We start from the raw sequence: 19867 nt of genomic DNA, 5'->3' as shown, positions 1-19867 counted from the left end.
GCTAGTAATTGAAGATCTGTCTATAAAGTGATACAGACGCTTCCAGTGAGGATCTTACCACTGTTAAATAATAAAATAAGCCGTTGAAATGACTTACTGGCTGATAATGGAAGGAAATCACTATTCAGTTCATTGTGATTTATGAAGGCAAATATCTGAAACTTTTGCCAAAAAGCAAGAAGGAAAAACTTGCCTTTATGCTACCTGATTACTAAGACTTTGAATGGCACAGACTGATTTTATTCCTACTTCTGCGTCCCCGTGCTAGAACTTACTCTGTGCTAGCGAATGGAAGAGAGATGGAGAGCAGAGAGGGAAGTCGCTTAAATTCATAATCCTCATTTCATCAGGGCACCTGGTCCTTGTACAACTGAAGTCCAGTTTGGCTACGATGCTGGTTGCATGCACTGCTACCAGAATCCCTTACCTGTGTAAGAGCTCTATGCCACAGGTGTCATGCTTTTAAAAAGTCCTACTGTCCTGGCCCTCACCAGATGAAGAACTCAAACTCTCAGTTCTGTTTCTGCCCAAGTCTTTCATGAGTAAATCAGATCGGTATGTAGGAAAGAAACTAGTTGCAAGGTGTAGTAGGTACAAGAAAGGCATAGTTGCATGGTGAAGATGTGAAGAGATTGATGAGTGACGTGCGCTTTCCTTCCTTCCTTCCTTCCTTCCTTCCTTCCTTCCTTCCTTCCTTCCTTCCACCTCCTTTTAGAAGAGTAGGACAGGCTCAGCAGCTGGAGTCTTGGGACTGGGCAAGCAAATGGGCCCTTCTTTACTCATAGGGTTGAGCCTATGGGGTTTGTTAGCATTAACGCTGGTGCCTCTGTGTCCTAGCTTATGGAGGTGGCATCAGTGCCAGCGCAGTATCTGGCTTACTCCCAGTTGACAGCCAGTAGTGGCAGCAACTGTACTCTAGGAGGTGCCTGACTAGGAGTGCCTGCTAACATGGGCCAAACACCTCTCTGCCAGCCAACCCACTTGGTCCCTCCCCTGAATCCAGCTCCTGACTCCCTCAATCTCTGTCTCCCCCCACCCCTTCCAGCTCAGTTTTCAAAATCCTACTTGGGAGTTCACTTACTTCCTGCAGGAACCTTTATGTGCTGCTTTGAAGTTTATCCTTGATTGCCTAGAAGAGCAGGTCCCTGCTGGACTTCACATATATATTCTTTCTCGGCACTTTGAACTGCTGCCATTAAGCAAGACCCTTTCAAATGGTTTTTTAAAAATAATAATAATAATAGCATTTGGGGGCAAAAGAAGTACGCGTACCAGCAGGCTCCATAAGGGTCCTTTCAAATGTTTGTTGTTGTTGTTTGAAAGAGGCTATACACTTCTTCTGCATTTTGCTCCCACTTGCAGGAATCTGGCATCAGAAACATTATATTCAATCCCCAGATAATGAAGGGTTACTCCTGCTGAGAAAGTGGGGTGCAAATAGCCTTGTCATTGTGCAGCAGCTCCTCATTGCTTCTTAAAAGAAAATTGATGGCCTACTCTAGTGAGGAAGGACACAGGTTGGAAAGAAATAACCACTCCTATATATAATTGCAATCCCAGTTCTCTGAATGCTTGTCCATCATCATAATAATAATAATAATAATAATAATAATAATAATAATAATAATATTTATATCCCGCCCTTCTCAGCCGAAGCCGGGCTCAGAGCGGCTAACAAATTGGCACTACCTCTGCAAAAGAGGGATGTATCAGCCAGCTTGTGGGAACCAAAGGTTTTGAAAATGTACCCCCCCCAAAAAAAACCCTTTAGAAAAAACACCTGGGGGGACGGGGCTCTCAACACTTCCCATTGAAGACTGGTGGCCACTGATGGTTGACTCGCTGTTGGAGCGGGGAGGTAGGAAACCAGATGGGATAGGAAATGATAATGGAGTATCCTGAACAGGAACATGACATGCTGCAACATTTTGTTGCCGATCCCACTGGTTCCCTCTATTTCCAGTGTTCAGACTGTGAGTGCCATTGCCTGTGTGGCCAGAATAGAACTGCTCTGTGTTCAAGAGAGAGGTATCGACAGCCCTTCCCGCCACCAGGGTTTGCAGAAGGACAAAAGCAATTTGTAGGGGCTGAGGAACCATATGTAAAGGTAAAGGTACCCCTGCCCGTACGGGCCAGTCTTGACAGACTCTAGGGTTGTGCGCTCATCTCATTCTATAGGCCGAGAGCCAGTGCTGCGCAGACACTTCCGGGTCACGTGGCCAGCGTGACGACGCTGCTCTGGCGAACCGGCACCAGAGCAGCACACGGAAATGCCGTTTACCTTCCCGCTATAAAGCGGTACCTATTTATCTACTTGCACTTAAGGGTGCTTTCGAACTGCTAGGTGGGCAGGTGGGACCATGCAATCGGCAAGTCCTAGGCGCTGAGGTTTTACCCACAGCGCCACCCGCGTCCCTGAGGAACCATATGGGAGGGAACCAAAAAGCAGCTGAACAAGGACTGAGCATGCTCAGTGGCCATTGAATGAATGCAGGCTAATGGGTATAAAGGGATAGAAAAGAGAGAGAAAGAGAGAGAGAGAGAGAGAGAGAGAGAGAGAGAGAGAGAGAGAGAGATGGAATGGAGTGACCGGAATCTCAAACAGCTTATTCCACAGTGCAGCCCTTTCCGTCGCATGTACTTTTTAAATGAAAGGACCTTCAAATGGATGGATATTGTCAAAGGAGGACCAACAATAGCCTTTTACTGTATTTTCCTAATGCTTGGACTGCAGGCTCCCATGGACAGCCCAGAATCCTCTATACTCTCCAGTGGTGGATCAGAACCATACTTGGACATGTGTGCTTTTGGTGTGTGCAAAAAAAGAGAGGCTTGTTTGAAACTTAAAATAACTACGTTTGGAATCGCTAACTCTTGTCAAAACATTAGGTTTTCAAATGCTACCAGCACGGCAACATTACATGCCATAAAAAGCTGGTACTTGGGGAACAAGTTGGCTGTGTTGCCTGTGATCCTGGCATCCCTAGAACTGTCTAAAGTTTTGTTGTGGTTGAGTCTCTCCCAAGAGTTTCAGAAACTTGGCTCTGGAATCCCTACCAACTGGCAGACACTGAAAGTAGCTGAACTTCCTGACTTTGGGCAGCCGAGTTTTTTTCTGCTCGTTAGCATCATGAAGCTGGTAGCCTCAGGCCCTTGTTGCAATGTAGGTATGTGATTCAAATTCCTTCATTAGGTAGGATTCGATTCTTTCTAACTCCCCCACTCCCCCCCCCCAAAAAAAAGTTTGTTGGCCTCAGGCAAGCCTGTCAGTCATTCTGCCATAGCTTAGAGGATATAAGTGCAATATTTTGCAAAGGGCTGAAAAGGATTGCAAGGCAAATATCATTTGGGAAGTCAGAATCTATTGCAGTGTCTCAAAACCCATCAGAATTCATTTATGTCCTCTTGTGTGCGACCTCACCATTTAAGGGCCTTTAGCGGAGGATGCGGGTGGCGCTGTGGGTAAAATCTCAGCGCCTAGGACTTGCCGATCGTATGGTTGGCGGTTCGAATCCCCGCGGCGGGGTGAGCTCCCGTCGTTCGGTCCCAGCTCCTGCCCACCTAGCAGTTCGAAAGCACTCTTAAGTGCAAGTAGATAAATAGGTACCGCTTTATAGCGGGAAGGTAAACGGCGTTTCCGTGTGCTGCGCTGGTGCCGGCTCGCCAGAGCAGCTTTGTCACGCTGGCCACGTGACCCGGAAGTGTCTGCAGACAGCGCTGGCCCCCGGCCTCTTAAGCGACATGGGCGCGCAACCCCAGAGTCGGTCACGACTGGCCCGTACGGGCAGGGGTACCTTTACCTTTAGCGGAGGATGAACAGGCACATAGAGACAGACCGACGAATGCCAGAGGATGAATAAATAGTACATATCTGGGTTCAGTGCAGAAGGGGGTAATTGTATTATGTACAAATACACTTAAAGGCACCATGGCTTATTTAATTTTTAAAGAAAAACAGCCTTGGGAAGGGCAGTTTTTAGAAGAGAAGTTGCCAGTGCGGGCAGGTACTTAGCCACTTAATCGTTTTTCTCTTGTTGCCCTCTCTCCCTTCCAGATTTTTTGCATCCCAAAGTTTTTTGTGCTACATTTTGAACCAAGGGTGGTTGGAGAGGCAATTTTGAACAAAGAAAAAGTGATAAGCGCCTTCTTCCCCGCACTGCTTCTTTGCTCAAAATTGTCCCCTCCCAAAGCTGTTTTTCTTTCCAAAAGGATGGCATTGATTCTCTGTTAAATGTATTTAAATCTTGTAAGTTTTGTTACAATCAAGCTGTGTCAATTACCATTTCAAATGAATAATCCAGACTGGCCAAAGTGGGGTGATCACCAGTGCTTATTTTTCTGGGAGGACTCAGGGGTACGCATATCCCTAAACATTTTGTGAATCTAAGTTTGGCCTCATTGAGGGGCAGTACTTAAATATGAGTAGGAAGAAGAAGAAGAAGAAGAGTTTGGATTTGATATCCCGCCTTTCACTCCCTTTAAGGAGTCTCAAAGCGGCTAACATTCTCCTTTCCCTTCCTCCCCCACAACAAAAACTCTGTGAGGTGAGTGGGGCTGAGAGACTTCAGAGAAGTGTGACTGGCCCAAGGTCACCCAGCAGCTGCATGTGGAGGAGCGGAGACGCGAACCCGGTTCCCCAGATTACGAGACTACCGCTCTTAACCACTACACCACACTGGCTCTCGAGTAGGAAAATGAGAGTACCCCTAAACATTTTTAAAAGAAAAAAAGCACTGGTGATCACCACACATTATCAGGTGTCTTGACAAACAAGGGACAAGCCACACAAATTTCTGTTGTAGACAGCCTCTGTCTGTGATGTATGTGTGATGTTTTGGGGTTGTCTTTAGCCAAGGGGCTGGACAATTTCTAAAGTCTTTAGAAGTTCTTGCACGCCTTTGTTCTGGGTCATCATCTCCTTGGGAAGGGGGGGGGGGGGAGGTAACTCTGTTGCAACAGGAAAATAAAGATTTTCATTGCTTTCCTTCTACTGGTTTCTGCCTCTATCCATTCTTCTCTGACTGATCATGGACTTAAGGGACTTCTTGGGGAGTTGGGCCGCAAAAGCAAACTCCAATTTTTTCTACAACAAATCTAAAATCAGCAGTCCTGTGTCTGTTTATTTTCTAATTCATTTTTGTAGTATTTTAAGTAAGAAAAACCTGAGGGGGAAGGATAGTGAAAGCACTTGGTTTTATCAAAGCGATGGTTGGGTCGCATGTGTTTGTTGTCCGAAAGCCTATGCCAAACTAACATATGAAGTAAATAACATAATTTACTACAAGGAAAGCGTGGGACTTAATCAATTACTGTTTATGCCACGTAGCCTATCTAGAGTGATTATCTACAATGCCTATGGGTGCAGTCAAACTGACATTACCAGAATGAGACAAAAACCTTGAGAAAGCATTTATGGATTTCTTCCCATACAAACAACCAGAAACACTTCCCGGCCCTCTCTGCCTTATTTTCCATTGTGGTATTGAAGAAACAACAAACCATCACCTGAGCTCTGTGCCTTAATGTGCAAATTTGTCCTTTGAAGGAGCAATGAAAGGCCTGTGAAGCCAGTCATCTGTCCCCTCACATACCTTTGGGTGCCTTCAAATTCTTTATTTTATTTTGCACTTGAAGACAAAGGCGAAGGCAAAGAAGAAGAAAGAAGAAGAAGGGCTCCAAGGTGCATTTCATTGTGTCAGCTTAATTGTGTCAAGGTCAATGAGATGATAAAAGCGTGTTTCAAAAGTTAGCCTTTGGACCTTACAGAACTGGCTCTTCTGAGAAGAGGGAGCAGGGATACTGGCTTCTTCCTTCAACCTCCCTGCAGGGCAGAGTCTCACTGGACTTTGGGGAGAGCTGTGGGCAGCCAAGGGGGGAGGCAACAGAGGAGGCAGCAGGGAACGAGCAGAGCCTGAACGAGAGGGTACAGTGTTGTCATCTAGAAGCAGGCACTGCCTCCACAGATGGGAGCCAAACCCCCACCCCCACCTCAGAGGAGCACACGGTTGGAATTGCAATATTCCTACAAAGCGAGCAAGTCTCATGAGCGAAGCATCTTCTCTTTAGAAACTGGGTGTGGAAACTGTTGGGGCATCTTGGTTACTTCCATCCAGACCTGAACACCTTGTATGCTTTCTGAACTCTTGAATTGTGACTCCTGAACTCCATGTCTGCTGCCAAGTCTGTAGCACTACTTTCCTGAATAAATATCTCTTTCTTCATTACAAGTAAGCTCCTCTGCCTGTGTGTGTTGAGCATGAGGCAGGAGAGTTGGAGGCGTATCCATGTGATGGACCACCAACTTCTCGGCAGACGGCCTTGTTTACACTTAGTAATTGTGCAATCCTACTCACGTCTATTCTTTGCTGCCAAAGAGGCTTACTTCCAGGTGCATAGAGCCAATGGTATTTCCCCATGTGCCTTAACTGTGTTTAAATTCAGATCTCATTGTTAGAATACTGGGAGATAGCAGAAGTGGTAAGGAATTAGCAAGTCTAAATAGATATCCGAGTACAGCAAGAGGCTATATCCTCCTATATACATAAAAATGTAAGGCTGTTATCATACAGCCCCCCGCCCCTGGAGGCAAACCTGTGCAGAGTGCCCTGGGCCTCAGAGGCACACTAGGGATCCGCAGAGTCTTTGCAGCTTGCGTAACAGACTTCAGCAACTCAGCATTTTGGCTAATCTACTTTATTTACATGATAAACACACACGGAGCACTACAACATGGCTCCCTCTCTCTCTAGCATCAGACAGCAAAGAGAAAAAAACAAAGGACAATAGTCCCGCTTCACGGAACACAGTAACACAAACATCCTGTCTCCGTCACTTCCCATTCTGTGGAGTCAAAATATACACCGTCATGTGAAAGACAACAATCCCATGACTGCAATCATGGAGCAGGAATTCTAACAGTGATGTACCACCAACTTCTCAGCAGACGGCCTTGTTTATGCTTAGTAATTCTGCAATCCTATTCATGTCTATTCTTTGCTGCCAAAGAGGCTTACTTCCAGGTAGGTGCATAGAGAACTGTAGCTTGCATCAGCCAATGATATTTCCCCATGTGCCTTAACTGTGTTTAAATTCAGATCTCATTGTTAGAATACTGGGAGATAGCAGAAGCAGTAGGAAATTAGCAAGTCTAAATAGATATCTGAGTACAGCAAGAGGCTATATCTTCCTATATACATAAAAATGTAAGGCTGTTATCACACAGCCCCCTGCCCCTGGAGGCAAACCTGTGCAGAGGGCCCCGGGCTTCAGAGGACTAAGCAAGCCAGGGATACCTGCTAGGGACCAGCTGCTTTTTTTCTTTGAAACAAGCTCTGCATGGGTCTGCCTGGAGGATTTGTAGTGCCTCATCACAATCCTGGATTTATGCATGAAGTTTGTGGGTGGGGGTGGGGGTGGAGAGCAAACGAGAAGGCAGCTTTTAAAATGGCGGCTTCACCCAGCTAAAGAGGATTGGCAATTTAAGTTGACAGAATACGCACAACTTGCAGATTTCACATATAGAATAAGAGACCAAGAAGAACATACGTTTAAAGAAGATTGGAAAGCATTTATTGAGTATATGGAAAATAACTGTGTGCAGTTGAAAATGCTGACAGCATTAATATAAATTCAACAGAGCAAATAATTCTTGACGGATGCAGTAGTGGAAAACTGATTGGAATGGTTATTGTAAAATATGCAGGGATGTAAGATATGCAAAATGAACCATGGAAATAGAAGAAGGGAAGTCACTGGATATTTTAAAGTACCGTATATACTCGAGTATAAGCCCTCGGCTTATACTTGAGTGAGGCGGGCAGCAGTGGCGGAGGGATGAGCGGCCCAAAAGGAGCCCTTTCTTGCCACTGGTCCCACTGTCCGCATCTCACAAGGGCAGTCACAGGAGCCACAGTTGGGAGAGGCGCTGTGCTGCTCCTTCCTCCTCCGCCGCCTTTGCCGCTGTCAGCAGCGGAGGATCGAGCAGCCTGAAAGCAAGTCTTTTGGGCTGCTTGTTCTTCCTCCGACGCTGCCGCCACCACCAGGTTTGTGGTGTGGTGAACCGGCTTATACTCGTGTCAATAAGTTTTCCCAGTTTTTTGTGCTAAAATTAGGTGCCTCGGCTTATATTCGGGTCAGCTTATACTCGAGTATATATGGTATGTAAAATGTTTATTTGAAATTGTAAAACAGAAAATTTAATAAAAATTATAAAAAATAAACAGCAGAGGTGTTTGAAACAGCAGAGGTTTGGATAAAGGAAAATGAAAGCGAAAAGGTGGGGCCATTTTAAACAATGGCAGAGGTGTGAGTAGAATGCGCATGGGGTGACACTGAGGGGGCATGAGTGACAGCTTGAATCAAAGTTTGAGTACAGTGAGAAGTGAGCTGGGAAAAACTTCAGATACCCCATAGTACCTTCCCACAATCATGCATTTCACTCCTGGTCTGGTACCATGTGTTGCCTTCATCATGAGGTTCTAGGTTCTATGTCGTATTTTAGAAGTGATGCTTTGTTAAGGAGCAAACACCTGTGTATGTATAGCATCCTCCACCAGCTGAACCAAACCTTCTCTAACTGGGCAAGCTACACCTGACAGGTTCACTCTTAAGGGATTCGCAGTTACCTTACAGATACAGGAGGGTATATCAACATGGGGAGTGTGTGTGTGTGCGCGCGCGCAAAGGGGACCGCAAAATAGGAGAGAGGATCAGGCATGGAAATAAGGGTGGTCTCTGTGCAAGGGAGAGTTGAGGAAAGTAAGCAAGCGGGTGGAGGGGGGCAGGGGTGCTGGGAGTGCAGAAGGATGGAAGTTGGGTTGAAGATGAAAGCAGGGGCATGAAAGGATCTGGAGAAGAGGGGATGCCAGCTACATAGCTGAATGGAAGGTGACAAGGGTGCTTAGTAGTTGTGAGAGGAGGAAGATGCAGAAGGTTACCATGGGGACAATTTGTGTGCAAGGTCAGGGTGTTGCACAAAAGGAGGGGGAGAAGCATGCCGGATTTACGTATAAGCTAAACAAGCTGTATCTTGGGGCCCCACTCTCTTGGGGGCCCCAAAAAAATTTCAAGGAAAAAACCTGGATGTACATTTCCAAAATATAAGATAAAAAACAAATAAAATAAAACCTACATAGAGCAGCAGTGGCAAGTGGCTTTAGATACCTATTAGGTCCATAAATTACCATATAGCATATATTCAACATGAAAAACAGAGATGATTTGTTGTTGACAAAGGACAGCTGGACATATAAAGAGCCCCATTACCTTCAGTAGCTTAAAGGTAAAGGGACCCCTGACCATTAGGTCCAGTCGTGACCGACTCTGCGGTTGCAGTGCTCATCTCGCTTTATTGGCCGAGGGAGCTGGCATACAGCTTCCGGGTCATGTGGCCAGCATGACTAAGCCGCTTCTGGCGAACCAGAGCAGCGCACGGAAATGCCGTTTACCTTCCTGCTGGAGCAGAACCTATTTATCTACTTGCACTTTGATGTGCTTTCGAACTGCTAGGTTGGCAGGAGCAGGGACCAAACAAAGGGAGCTCACCCCGTCACAGGGATTCGAACCGCTGACCTTCTGATCGGCAAGTCCTAGGCTCTGTGGTTTAACTCGCAGCGCCACGCGCGTCAGTAGCTTAGGGCCTCATCAAACCTAAATCCAGCCCTGGGCATGGACATAGGGGTGATGGTGAAAAATGGCTTCAAAGCAGGTCTGCAGAATAAAAGAGAAGCGGCTGCAGATATGGGGGTGGGAAAGCAAAAGCAGAACTTAGCAGTTGCACGAAAGGGGAAACTCTTAATGACCAGGAGTTGGTGAGTGGAGCAAGCAGGGGCATAGGCCCGTGAATGTGGGTGGGTGTATCTGATATCATTTTGAGTGAAAATGTGGGGGCGAAGCTTTAAACATGCATATGGGGGGTTATTAAATGTAAAATGAAAAGCAGTCCTCTGGATGTTTTTCATTGGAGGCAGGTAGGTATTTGCAGGAAGCTGACAGCAACCCACTCATTATAGCACGTATTTTTTTCTCTCGGTGATGTGAACTATTTCCTTCACTTGCCAGACTGAGTCTGCTTTCCAGCAGCAGATTTATTTCACAGCAGAGGGCTTTGCATCCCACGGTGCTGGAGTCACATTAGCCAGTTTACTTGGTTAGTTACTTTTATTTGTTTACTTCTTGCCGGGCTGTCAATGCAAGTACAGACAGCAGGCTCTTTCCTTTAAATATGGACACTGCAGAAATTGTATAGCAGCAAAAACTGGCTAGATGAGCTTCAGGTAGAGACGCCTTGATTGAAAAAGACTTATGAAATACTGGAATCAGTAATATACTGGGTGAGGACCAATAAACTGAAGCTGAATTTATTTATTTAATCAGATTTATACATGGCTTGATTGTAACAACCACCACCACCACCCTGCATAGCATGGAGGTACTTCTTCTTCTTCTTTTAATTTTAATTTTTATTGGAAATTTTATTTACAACATAACATAAACCCCCCCACCCCCCAATACAGAAATACAATAAACATAACATACAACAATACAAACAACCAAATAAAAGACTTCCTTTATTCTGTATCTGGCCTCCTTATTTACTTCTTATAAGCTGTTTCCTTCATGAAGAATTATTAAGATTTTTCTAATTATAACTTAAATATCCACAAAGTCTCCTGCAGACATTAATCGAAACAAGTCCAGGTATGTATTTTAGGGCACTGTTTTGCAAAGTATTCTCTGCATTTTCCCCATGCTTTTTGAAACTCTTGTCTAGTGTGATCTCTAATTGCCTCTGTTAATCTAGCCAGTTCAATATACTCTAACAGTTTGTCTTGCCATTTCTTTTTTGTTGGCACAATTTCTTTTTTTCCAGTTTTTAGCAGTTAGGATCCTTGCCACTCCTGTGGCATAGAGGAATATTTTCTGATCTTCTCTTGCTATACCTGTGTCCGTTATCCCTAGTAGAAAAGCTTCTGTATTTTTCATAAAGTTATACTTAAACATATTTTTAAGCTCATCATATACTATATTCCAGAAGCTTTTGATTTTTTCACAGGTCCACCAAACATGTATAAGTGTCCCCTCTGTTTTACCACACCTAGCATGGAGGTACTTCTTGATCTACCTTTGTCACTAAAGGCCCAAGTGGCATCAGTAGTTGTTGTTGTTTAGTCGTTTAGTCGTGTCCGACTCTTCGTGACCCCATGGACCAGAGCACGCCAGGCACTCTTCCACTGCCTCCCGCAGTTTGGTCAAACTCATGCTGGTAGCTTCAAGAACACTGTCCAACCATCTTGTCCTCTGTCATCCCCTTCTCCTTGTGCCCTCCATCTTTCCCAACATCAGGGTCTTTTCCAGGGAGTCTTCTCTTCTCATGAGGTGGCCAAAGTATTGGAGCCTCAGCTTCAGGATCTGTCCTTCCAGTGAGCACTCAGGGCTGATTTCCTTCAGAATGGATAGGTTTGATCTTCTTGCAGTCCATGGGACTCTCAAGAGTCTCCTCCAGCACCATAATTCAAAAGCATCAGAGAACGCTTATTTCCAGCTCCAGCTGGCACACCAGCTACAGTCATTTGTGAAGGAAGAGATAGAGCCTTGCCACAGTACAGGTCTGGGCTAAAGGTGGAGCCCAGATTTGAAAACCTTGAAGACTACAGGTGATTCTTTAGTGTTTCAGACAGGAGCCTTTGTTAGCCCTGGTTGGAGGCGCCGGGGAACGAACTTGCAAATCCTGTGTTGTACCACCAAGCTGTAGCCCTTTTTGCCTATTAGTACATCTCTCTGCTCCGTTTAAATAAATCAATATTGTGAATACATGCCTCATTTTCACAGCAAATGGCTGACCAAGTGTCCAATCGTATTTGTGTTTCTTTTATGCTGATTTAATGGAGGATGTTCACTATTCATGTCTAACATGCTGGTGGCTGGCATTCAGGCTCGGGTGTTACTGATTTCATCCCTCTTTTCCCTTGCTACAGATGTGCCTGTCGAGAAGCTGGCCACCATGGAGTCTCTGCAGAGTGTGAACCTCAAGTCAAACCCTGTAAATGACGAGATCCGAGTGATCGCCAGGCCTCTGATCAAGTTTGACCTCCTGACATCTCCAGCTGCCCCCAGAGTCTGACACGCGATGGCCTTTGGGGCATGTTGTCGTAATCAGGCATGGCTGTAAAGGAAAAGAGAAGGCAGTGTTTGCTGAGCTAGGATGCTTTCCTAAGGCTGCGCTGCTCCTGCATGTGTTAAGTTTCTTGGGCTTCCAAAGGAGCAGGAAGCATGATGTTCCTGCCAAATCACAGTGGTCCTTGCTGAACCAAAACTCTGCTAAACTGTGAATAGACTGAAAGCACATCGTGCCTGCAAAGAAAAATGTCTCTCTTTCTCAGCTTCCCTAGGACATGCAACAGTCTCTCTAGTCCTGGACTGACAAAGGTGTGAACAGAATACCTTAAGGGTGGAGAACGTGTGGCCCTCTAGATATTGCTAGACTACAAGTCCCATTGTCCCTGACCATTGGATAAGGTTGATGGCAATTGCAGCCCAACCTGTTTTTAAAAACAGTTTCACAGCGTTTTTTTATACGAGTCTAGATTCCACCTTGCTGACCTGTGCAACGTGAAAGCAGCAGATTCCAAAAACTCTTGAGTGCTGTATTCCTTCTGCATCCCATTCTCTCTCTCTCTCTCTCTCTCTCTCTCTCTCTCTCTCTCTCTCTCCCTCTCATACACCACCCGCCTCTGCTGAAGGGGTTTAATGTTGAGCTGTGAGTGGCTGAGTACCCCCTTGCTTATACCTTAAGCATGGGGAAAGGCTTGCTATGTGCTTGTCAGTGGAAAACTACCAGATTCATCCTTCCTCCACTTTTTGTTTGTTTGGTTTTGAAAGAGCCCTTTAAAATGCTGCATGTGCTCAGTTTCTGGTTTTGATTAGTTGGAGCATAGTGGCTTGACCTTAGGTTGCAGCTTGGGATTCCTTTGTTTTCTTTCTCAGCGCTATAGCCATGGGATTTTCTTGGAAATTATTTTCCTCTACTGCAACCCCACCCCCACCCCCGCAGGCTATTGTTCCCCTCTCCCTTTCAGCGTGTGATTGACAGACTTCCTGCTTTGGCAAATAAACGGCCTGATCCTCTGAAATCCAATCCACCACACAATACAAGCTTCATAGCAATAGATGAAGAAGTACTTTGCAGCACTGGGATGGCTTTGGGATTTGAAAGGCGGGAAAAACGGCTGCATCTCTACCCTGAGTAGTTTTCTCTAAGTCCACACATGTGCCCACCTGTTTACTGAGATGATGGCTGGGGATGGAAGGCTTAAACCTCCCCTCCCTTCATGCTACAGTGCCAGGCAGTAACAATCAGTCCACCCTCCTCGCTGCACCTGTTTGCAGTCTCAAAAAACATGATTCACTGTTGCATGGTTAACATAATGTGCTGTTAACTTTCCCCTGAGTTAGCTTCGGAGTAATGTCATATTAGGTAAAGGTAAAGGGACCCCTGACCATTAGGTCCAGTCGTGTCCGACTCTAGGGTTGCGTGCTCATCTCGCTTAAGAGGCCGGGAGCCGGTGTTGTCCGAAGACACTTCCGGGTCATGTGGCCAGCGTGACGAAGCTGCTCTGGCGAGCCAGCACCAGCGCCGCACACGGAAACGCCGTTACCTTCCCGCTATAAAGCGGTACCTATTTATCTACTTGCACTTTGACATGCTTTCGAACTGCTAGGTGGGCAGGAGCTGGGACCGAACGACAGGAGCTCACCCCAGTCCTAGGCACTGAGGTTTTACCCACAGTGCCACCCGCGTCATATTACAAATGGCCAAATGGACAAGGATGGGGAGGCATTCACTCCGTTTGCATTTTCATGCAGACCTATCCAATCCATACTTTCTGAAAATGAGAAAGCAGGAGAAACTGACAGATCGGTCCATCCCTAAAATGGGGATAGTAGTAGTAGTAATATTTATTTATTATACCTTGCCCATCCAACTGGGTTCCCCCAGCCATTTTGGGAGGCTTCCAAGTAAAACACAGCATCAAACATTAAGAGCTTCCCGAAACAGGACTGCATAGCTGTCAACTTTTCCCTTTTCTTGCGAGGAATCCTATTCAGAATAAGGGAATTTCCCTTAAAAAAAGGAAAACATTGACAGCTATGGGACTGCCTTCAGATTTCTATGAAGTTGCTTAACTCTTTGACATCTGTTGGGAGGGCATTCAACAGGGCGGGTGTGACTACTGAAAAGGCCTTCTGCCTGGTCCCCTGTGATTTCACTTCGCACAGTGAGGAAACCACAAGAAAGCCCTCAGAGCTGGACTTCATTGTCCGGGCTGAACGATGGGGGTGGAGACGCTCCTTCAGGTATGTAGGGCTGAAGGAGTGCCCCTCACAGGGCTCCTTAACCCTGCATGCTTTCCTACCCCACCCCCTCCAACTTTCCCAATACTCCTTAATTGAAACAATACTATATACTACTAAAATAATAGTGATAATGCAGATAGATAAAGAGCTGATCTGGGTGGAGGCATTAGAGAAGGAAAAGCTTCGGCAGAGGTTGGGGCACAGCCAAAAGGAGAAGTGCAAAAACTCTAATCTTTCATCAGATAAACAACTTCTCTGTTTGCAGTTGGGGGATGTACATAATTTATCTCTCAGTGCTTTATCCATTATCTTGGCCTCATGGAGGCTGATTGCCGCTTTGCTTGCTTTCCAGATCAGATAACCAAGACTGTTTTGACTGTGCCATGTTAGAGATGATAGAGGAAGCATTAACATTACATTAGTTCAGTTCTGGGAAAGAACGGCATGCTTTAGAGAGGAGCTCACGGCTACTGCTCCACTTCCCTGTTTTGCAGGGGGGTTCTTCATGTTTACCTTTGCTTCCTCAGGGACAGTGAGGAGGAATCTCAGGTCTGGAGGGCCAAATCTATCCAGCGCTCAGGAAGCTCCCCAAGCTACAACATTTCTCCCCCTGATTTTTACTGACTCTGCTCCATACTCTCCTCGAGTTCTTTTGCCTGGCTCGACTGGGTCCTTGAACTGCAGCAATTTTGCCTGCCTGGAGGTATAGAGAGAAACCTCTGGCTTTTGCAAGGTTGGAATGTAGCCTACTGTACAAAGGAAAGAATCACATCTGTGGCTCTGCCCACATCTGGCTCTGAGCTTCACACACAGGCCTGTGGTCCCTACAGGGTTGCCCTCAAGGCAATGCAACCCTTGGGCTGACAAAGGTTCCCCATCCCTGTTGAAGATCCTTCATCAGTTATGTTGCTGCCAGAGAGGAAAGGTTAATTGTCTATTGTTTTTTCTGGTTGTTTCCTATTTGGGAGGTTTTTCTCTAGGACAATAACAAACAAATTGGGATCAGGGGGCCAAATGAAGTAATGTAAACACTGAGGTAATAAGGAAGATTTATTAAAGGTAAAGGACCCCTGGACGGTTAGGTCCAGTCAAAGGCGACTATGGGGTTGCAGCGCTCATTTCACTTGCAGGCCGAGGGAGCCAGCGTTTGTCCACAGGCAGTTTTCCAGGTCATGTGGTCAGCATGACCAAACCGCTTCTGGCGCAAGGGGACACCGTGATGGAAACCAGAGCGCACGGAAATGCCGTTTATCTTCCCGCCACAGTGGCACCTATTTATCTACTTGCACTGGCGTGCTTTCGAACACACACAAGCGTATAAAAATAGGATTACTGAAAGCACACAGATATTCTCATGAACAACAAAGTGCTGTGCAGCACCTGACTAGCAATTTTCATCTCTGCATAAGCTTTTGTGGGCAGAAGTCCACTTAATCAGCCGCATCAAGGGTGATCCTCAATTGTCACATTTATCTTTGTGTGAAGTATCCCACTGCCACCCCCTGAATTTGTTCTTGGAGGCTCCCCTAACCTTCTTGAGAAGATTTGGGGACAGCGATGGGGGAAAGAGGGGTCCTCTTGCCCTTAGTACAATTCTTGCTCTAGCGCAAAAGTTTGTTGAATATTGCCCATTATCTGTGACAGTTCAGTTAATGTTTAAATATATGCCCTTTACAGTAGCGGTAATTTGCAACTACTGATAATGCTGAGGTTCTTGTGTTATTTAATGCCTGCAGTGGAAAAGGAAAACCATTGTCCCCATTCAGACACAAATGAACAGAATTGAACTTCGAAAAATGCATATATTCTCTGGAGTGACTTTTCAGAGACAGTGCAGTATGCTAGCCCTATACAGACATTCAGACTCTTACCACACAGTGCAGAATTGGGATCTCACTGGGCCACCTCAGATTTGTGTGCTGAAGGTACTACATTTGCACTGGGCCCTGTCTTCAAGGGTGCCTAATGAGCAAATGCCTCATTCCTACCATTTATAGGACTTGATTTTGCGTAACACCCTTTGCCCAAGTGGAGTCTATGAATGTTTCATCTTATACGTGCAACCCCTGGGCAAAATGCTTGCTGCAACCTGCAAATAAGCCCAGTCTTCCACAGCACAGTGAGTTTAAACATCTGCAGGAAACAACTGGTTTTCTACTTCCCACCATCAATAGTCTTTAGTTTATTGAGGGTTTTTAAAAAAAAAGATTTACGCCAAGAGTTTTAACAGTGTGCCATTGATTTTGTCAGCTTTCTGTAATTGTTATTTATTGTTTGCAAAAGAAACTGTGTAAACTAGGCACTGTACATAAACCGAAATAAAGCCACAAAACCAGAAACAAATACCAGGGTCATTTCCTGTTTGGTTAACATTCATCCTGATTGGCTAGCACAAAGTTTGCAGGGAGATTATTCACGGTCCATAGTTTACTGAGCATTTATTTGGCTTTATTTGTGGAGAGGTTTACGCTGTCAGGTCAAGCAATTGTTACCCCACCATTGGGTTCTGAATTTCCACCCATTAAAATTTGACTGTAAGGAGTTATGCTCTTGAGTGCTTTTGTGCTTTAGAAAATGAGTATGTTGGAGATGCACTTCAAGTTTAAATTGCACCCTCTACAATTATGGGGTGGCATCTGGAATGAATGAACCACTATTAACTCCCATAACTACTGCAAAGGTCAGTTTTACAGGGTGAAGAACAGCTGAGGGGCAGCAGTGTAATAATAAACATCTTTTAGGTTAGTTTTCCACCATCCTTGCATTTTCAGAATCACTGCTCACTTCTCAGCCATTCTACAGCTTGTAATGTGTGGCCAATGCAAAATAAGTATGTATTAAGAACACGGCAAGTAAGGCCAGGCCAAATTATATTCTTCAGTAAGTATATTTGGTGTGGAAATACATTGGAAGTATATTTGGTATGGGGTGTGCAAACTCCCAAAATCCCTGCTCCCAAAATGTTTTTAACTTTTCCATGACTGGTCCTGAGGATTAACAGCCACTCTCCAATTGCTGATCGGGCTTCATTTCCCCTCCTTCACTGTGTCTCAGAAACTGTGAATTCAACCATTTGGTGAATGAGATGGCATTGCTGCACTATGCGGACAACACAAGTGGGCTCTGTGACAGTGTCAGAGCTTCCTTCTCTCACTCTGAATTGGCTGTGGTGATGTCACAAAGCTCATTCGGAGTGAGGGAGTGGAGCATTGCCGTCACTCAGAGTGGGTGAGGGATCTGTGCTGCAAGCACTGCTTCCCTTTCTGCAGACCCTTCCCACTGAGAAATTGGCAAAAAGGGAGGAGGTGCCTTTCTTGGCAGGTGGTGGGCTCAGGCCTCCCTACATTAACCTCCAATTGGATGCAGAGTCCTCAGACAGCAGGTTCAGTCCCTGAGCCAACAGCACCAGCCTTTCCTCATCTCCCGCGCTCCTGTCCGTATGCAGGCAACAACTTTTACCCCAAACTCTACTCTTATCACAGAGGGAGCTTAACTCTGCAGAAATACTGAAAGTTCTTGGGGAAATTATTCTTCCTAGGCTGGACAAAGCCCCGCAAAAGGTCATTAATCAGCAGTCGTACTAGACTGCTCACAACTGGCATTTCAAAAGCAAACTAGTTAAATGTCAAGTTAACCAGCAGGAAATCCACTATAGAATTTCCCATAGTGCGTGGGTTTTTTTGTTTTTTGTACTGGGAAAAACACAGCTACATGCCTGATGGACGTACAGTATTCCTCTGCATTTCAGCTGCCTAGTACACCTCTTGGTCTTTCAACTGATGACTTGCAGTTCACAAGCTTACCTAAGGTGGGTCACACCTGTGGCGAAATGGCCATCTTTTGGAGAAGGGGCGGGGCTGAGACTGGAGAGTTGGGACCAAAGTAGTTGTGACATTGGTCATGTTGCTTGTCCTTCATGCCCATGGAAGCCGCCTTCTTATTGCAAGAATGAGATGGGTGGAGGGTGGGATTCTGATCAAAACAAGCAACAAGAACAAAGGATTAACTGAGCTATCCTGCATTTGCAGGAGGGTGTCTGAACATTCATCTGCAAGCCGCTCAAGAGACAAGACGACTATCATCATCATCATCATTAACCACCACAATAAGGGCCTAGGCCAGTTACAGCATAAAATCATAGAACTAGAATTAGAAGGGGATACAAGGGTCATCTTTTGCCCAACATGGTTCTCAAACCCATGACCTTGAGATTAAGAGCCTCGTGCACTACCAACTGAGCTTTCCTTGGGGTTAAGAGTCTCATGCCCTGCCAACGCAATATAACTTTAAAAAACAGTGGAAACCATTTACTATCAGAAGAAGAATAGGGTGGCCCCTAAAAATAAGTACAGTGGTACCTGAGGTTACAGACTCCGCCAACCCAGAAATAGTACCTCAGGTTAAGAACTTTGCTTTAGGATGAGAACAGAAATCATGCAGTGGCGGCGCAGCAGCAGAAGGAGGCCCCATTAGCTAAAGTGGTGCTTCAGGTTAAGAACAGTTTCAGGTTAAGAACAGCCCTCTGGAACGAATTAAGTTCTTAACCTGAGGTACCACTGTATCTGAGTTATCAAAGGCTTGGGTAAAGGGTGTGTCTTCAGCCGATGTCAAAAGCTATATTATTATTAATTATTATTTCATTTTCAGTGAAGATGCCAGGCGCACTTCTCTGGGGAGAGAAAGCCACCATTCAGGGGCTGCCACAAGGAATGCCCTCTTCTGGGATGCCCCCTGTCAACCTTACTAAAAGCAGAGTGACGTTTGCCTTTAGCAGCCCCTAGGCTAGAACAAGAAGGGATGGCGTTCTGCACTAACATTCCACAGAAAGTGCATCATGTATGTTTATGGGTCTCTGGGGGAATGGAAGCTGTCTTTGGGGCTGACGGATGTTAGCACTCAATATTAAACTGATCTCTTTTAACATACCCACAAATAATACCCTTTCATGCTTGCTCCACCCCACCCCGCAACACTGCAGACATTTGGAAATTTTGCTGTGTTTTTAAAGTCGCTGGAGCCCTTGCTTGGTTCAGCAAGATCAGCAACAGCTCCACAGATGGCAAATTATAGCTGTCACTCCGCTCCTCCCTCAGAAATCTGAGTTTCATGCTAATGAACCCTTGGGCAAAACATACAGTGTTCACATCTGAGTAAATTTGCACATGCAGTTTGCCTGCTTTGAATAGCATATTTAGCATCTTTCCGCCAGTTTTAGCAAAAGAGAAGTTGTGTTTGCTCATGGGAAACTGGGGCAGAGGTGGTGAATAATGGAGGAGAGAATAAAGTGCGGAAGTTTCACCCTCTAGTCCCTGCAAGGCATTGCCCACTCTGAGCCTTTCAATTGCTGAGCCTTTCGACAGATCCCACAGGCATATGCTGGGCCGACATTACGGGTAGACATTGTTGGGCACTTGCAAAATCCTACACACCACTTCAGGGTCCTCATATCCGCTCTCTGAAGACTCCTAGTCCTGCTGCACATCCTCTTTACCATCCGTGCTGGTCTTCACCT

At 45.6% G+C, this 19867-nt stretch overlaps 1 protein-coding gene across 2 annotated transcripts in view; it reads left to right on the top strand.

Annotated features, from left to right (window-relative positions):
• The window catches only part of LRRC20 (leucine rich repeat containing 20), an 83880-nt gene extending 67182 nt beyond the window's left edge, over positions 1-16698 (top strand). For both annotated transcript variants that reach the window (XM_083614273.1, XM_083614274.1), the window contains exon 5: positions 11976-16698. In XM_083614273.1, coding sequence (XP_083470399.1) covers positions 11976-12121 — 146 coding nt within the window. In that variant the 3' untranslated portion in view covers positions 12122-16698. The remainder of the gene's footprint in view (positions 1-11975) is intronic.
• The last annotated feature ends 3169 nt before the right edge of the window (positions 16699-19867 follow it).

Source organism: Podarcis filfolensis (genome assembly GCF_964270895.1).
Source record: "Podarcis filfolensis genome assembly, chromosome: 5".
Classification (NCBI taxonomy): Eukaryota; Metazoa; Chordata; class Lepidosauria; order Squamata; family Lacertidae; genus Podarcis; species Podarcis filfolensis.
Note: the sequence above shows the minus strand (reverse complement) of the source record. Positions and strands in the feature narration are given on the sequence as shown.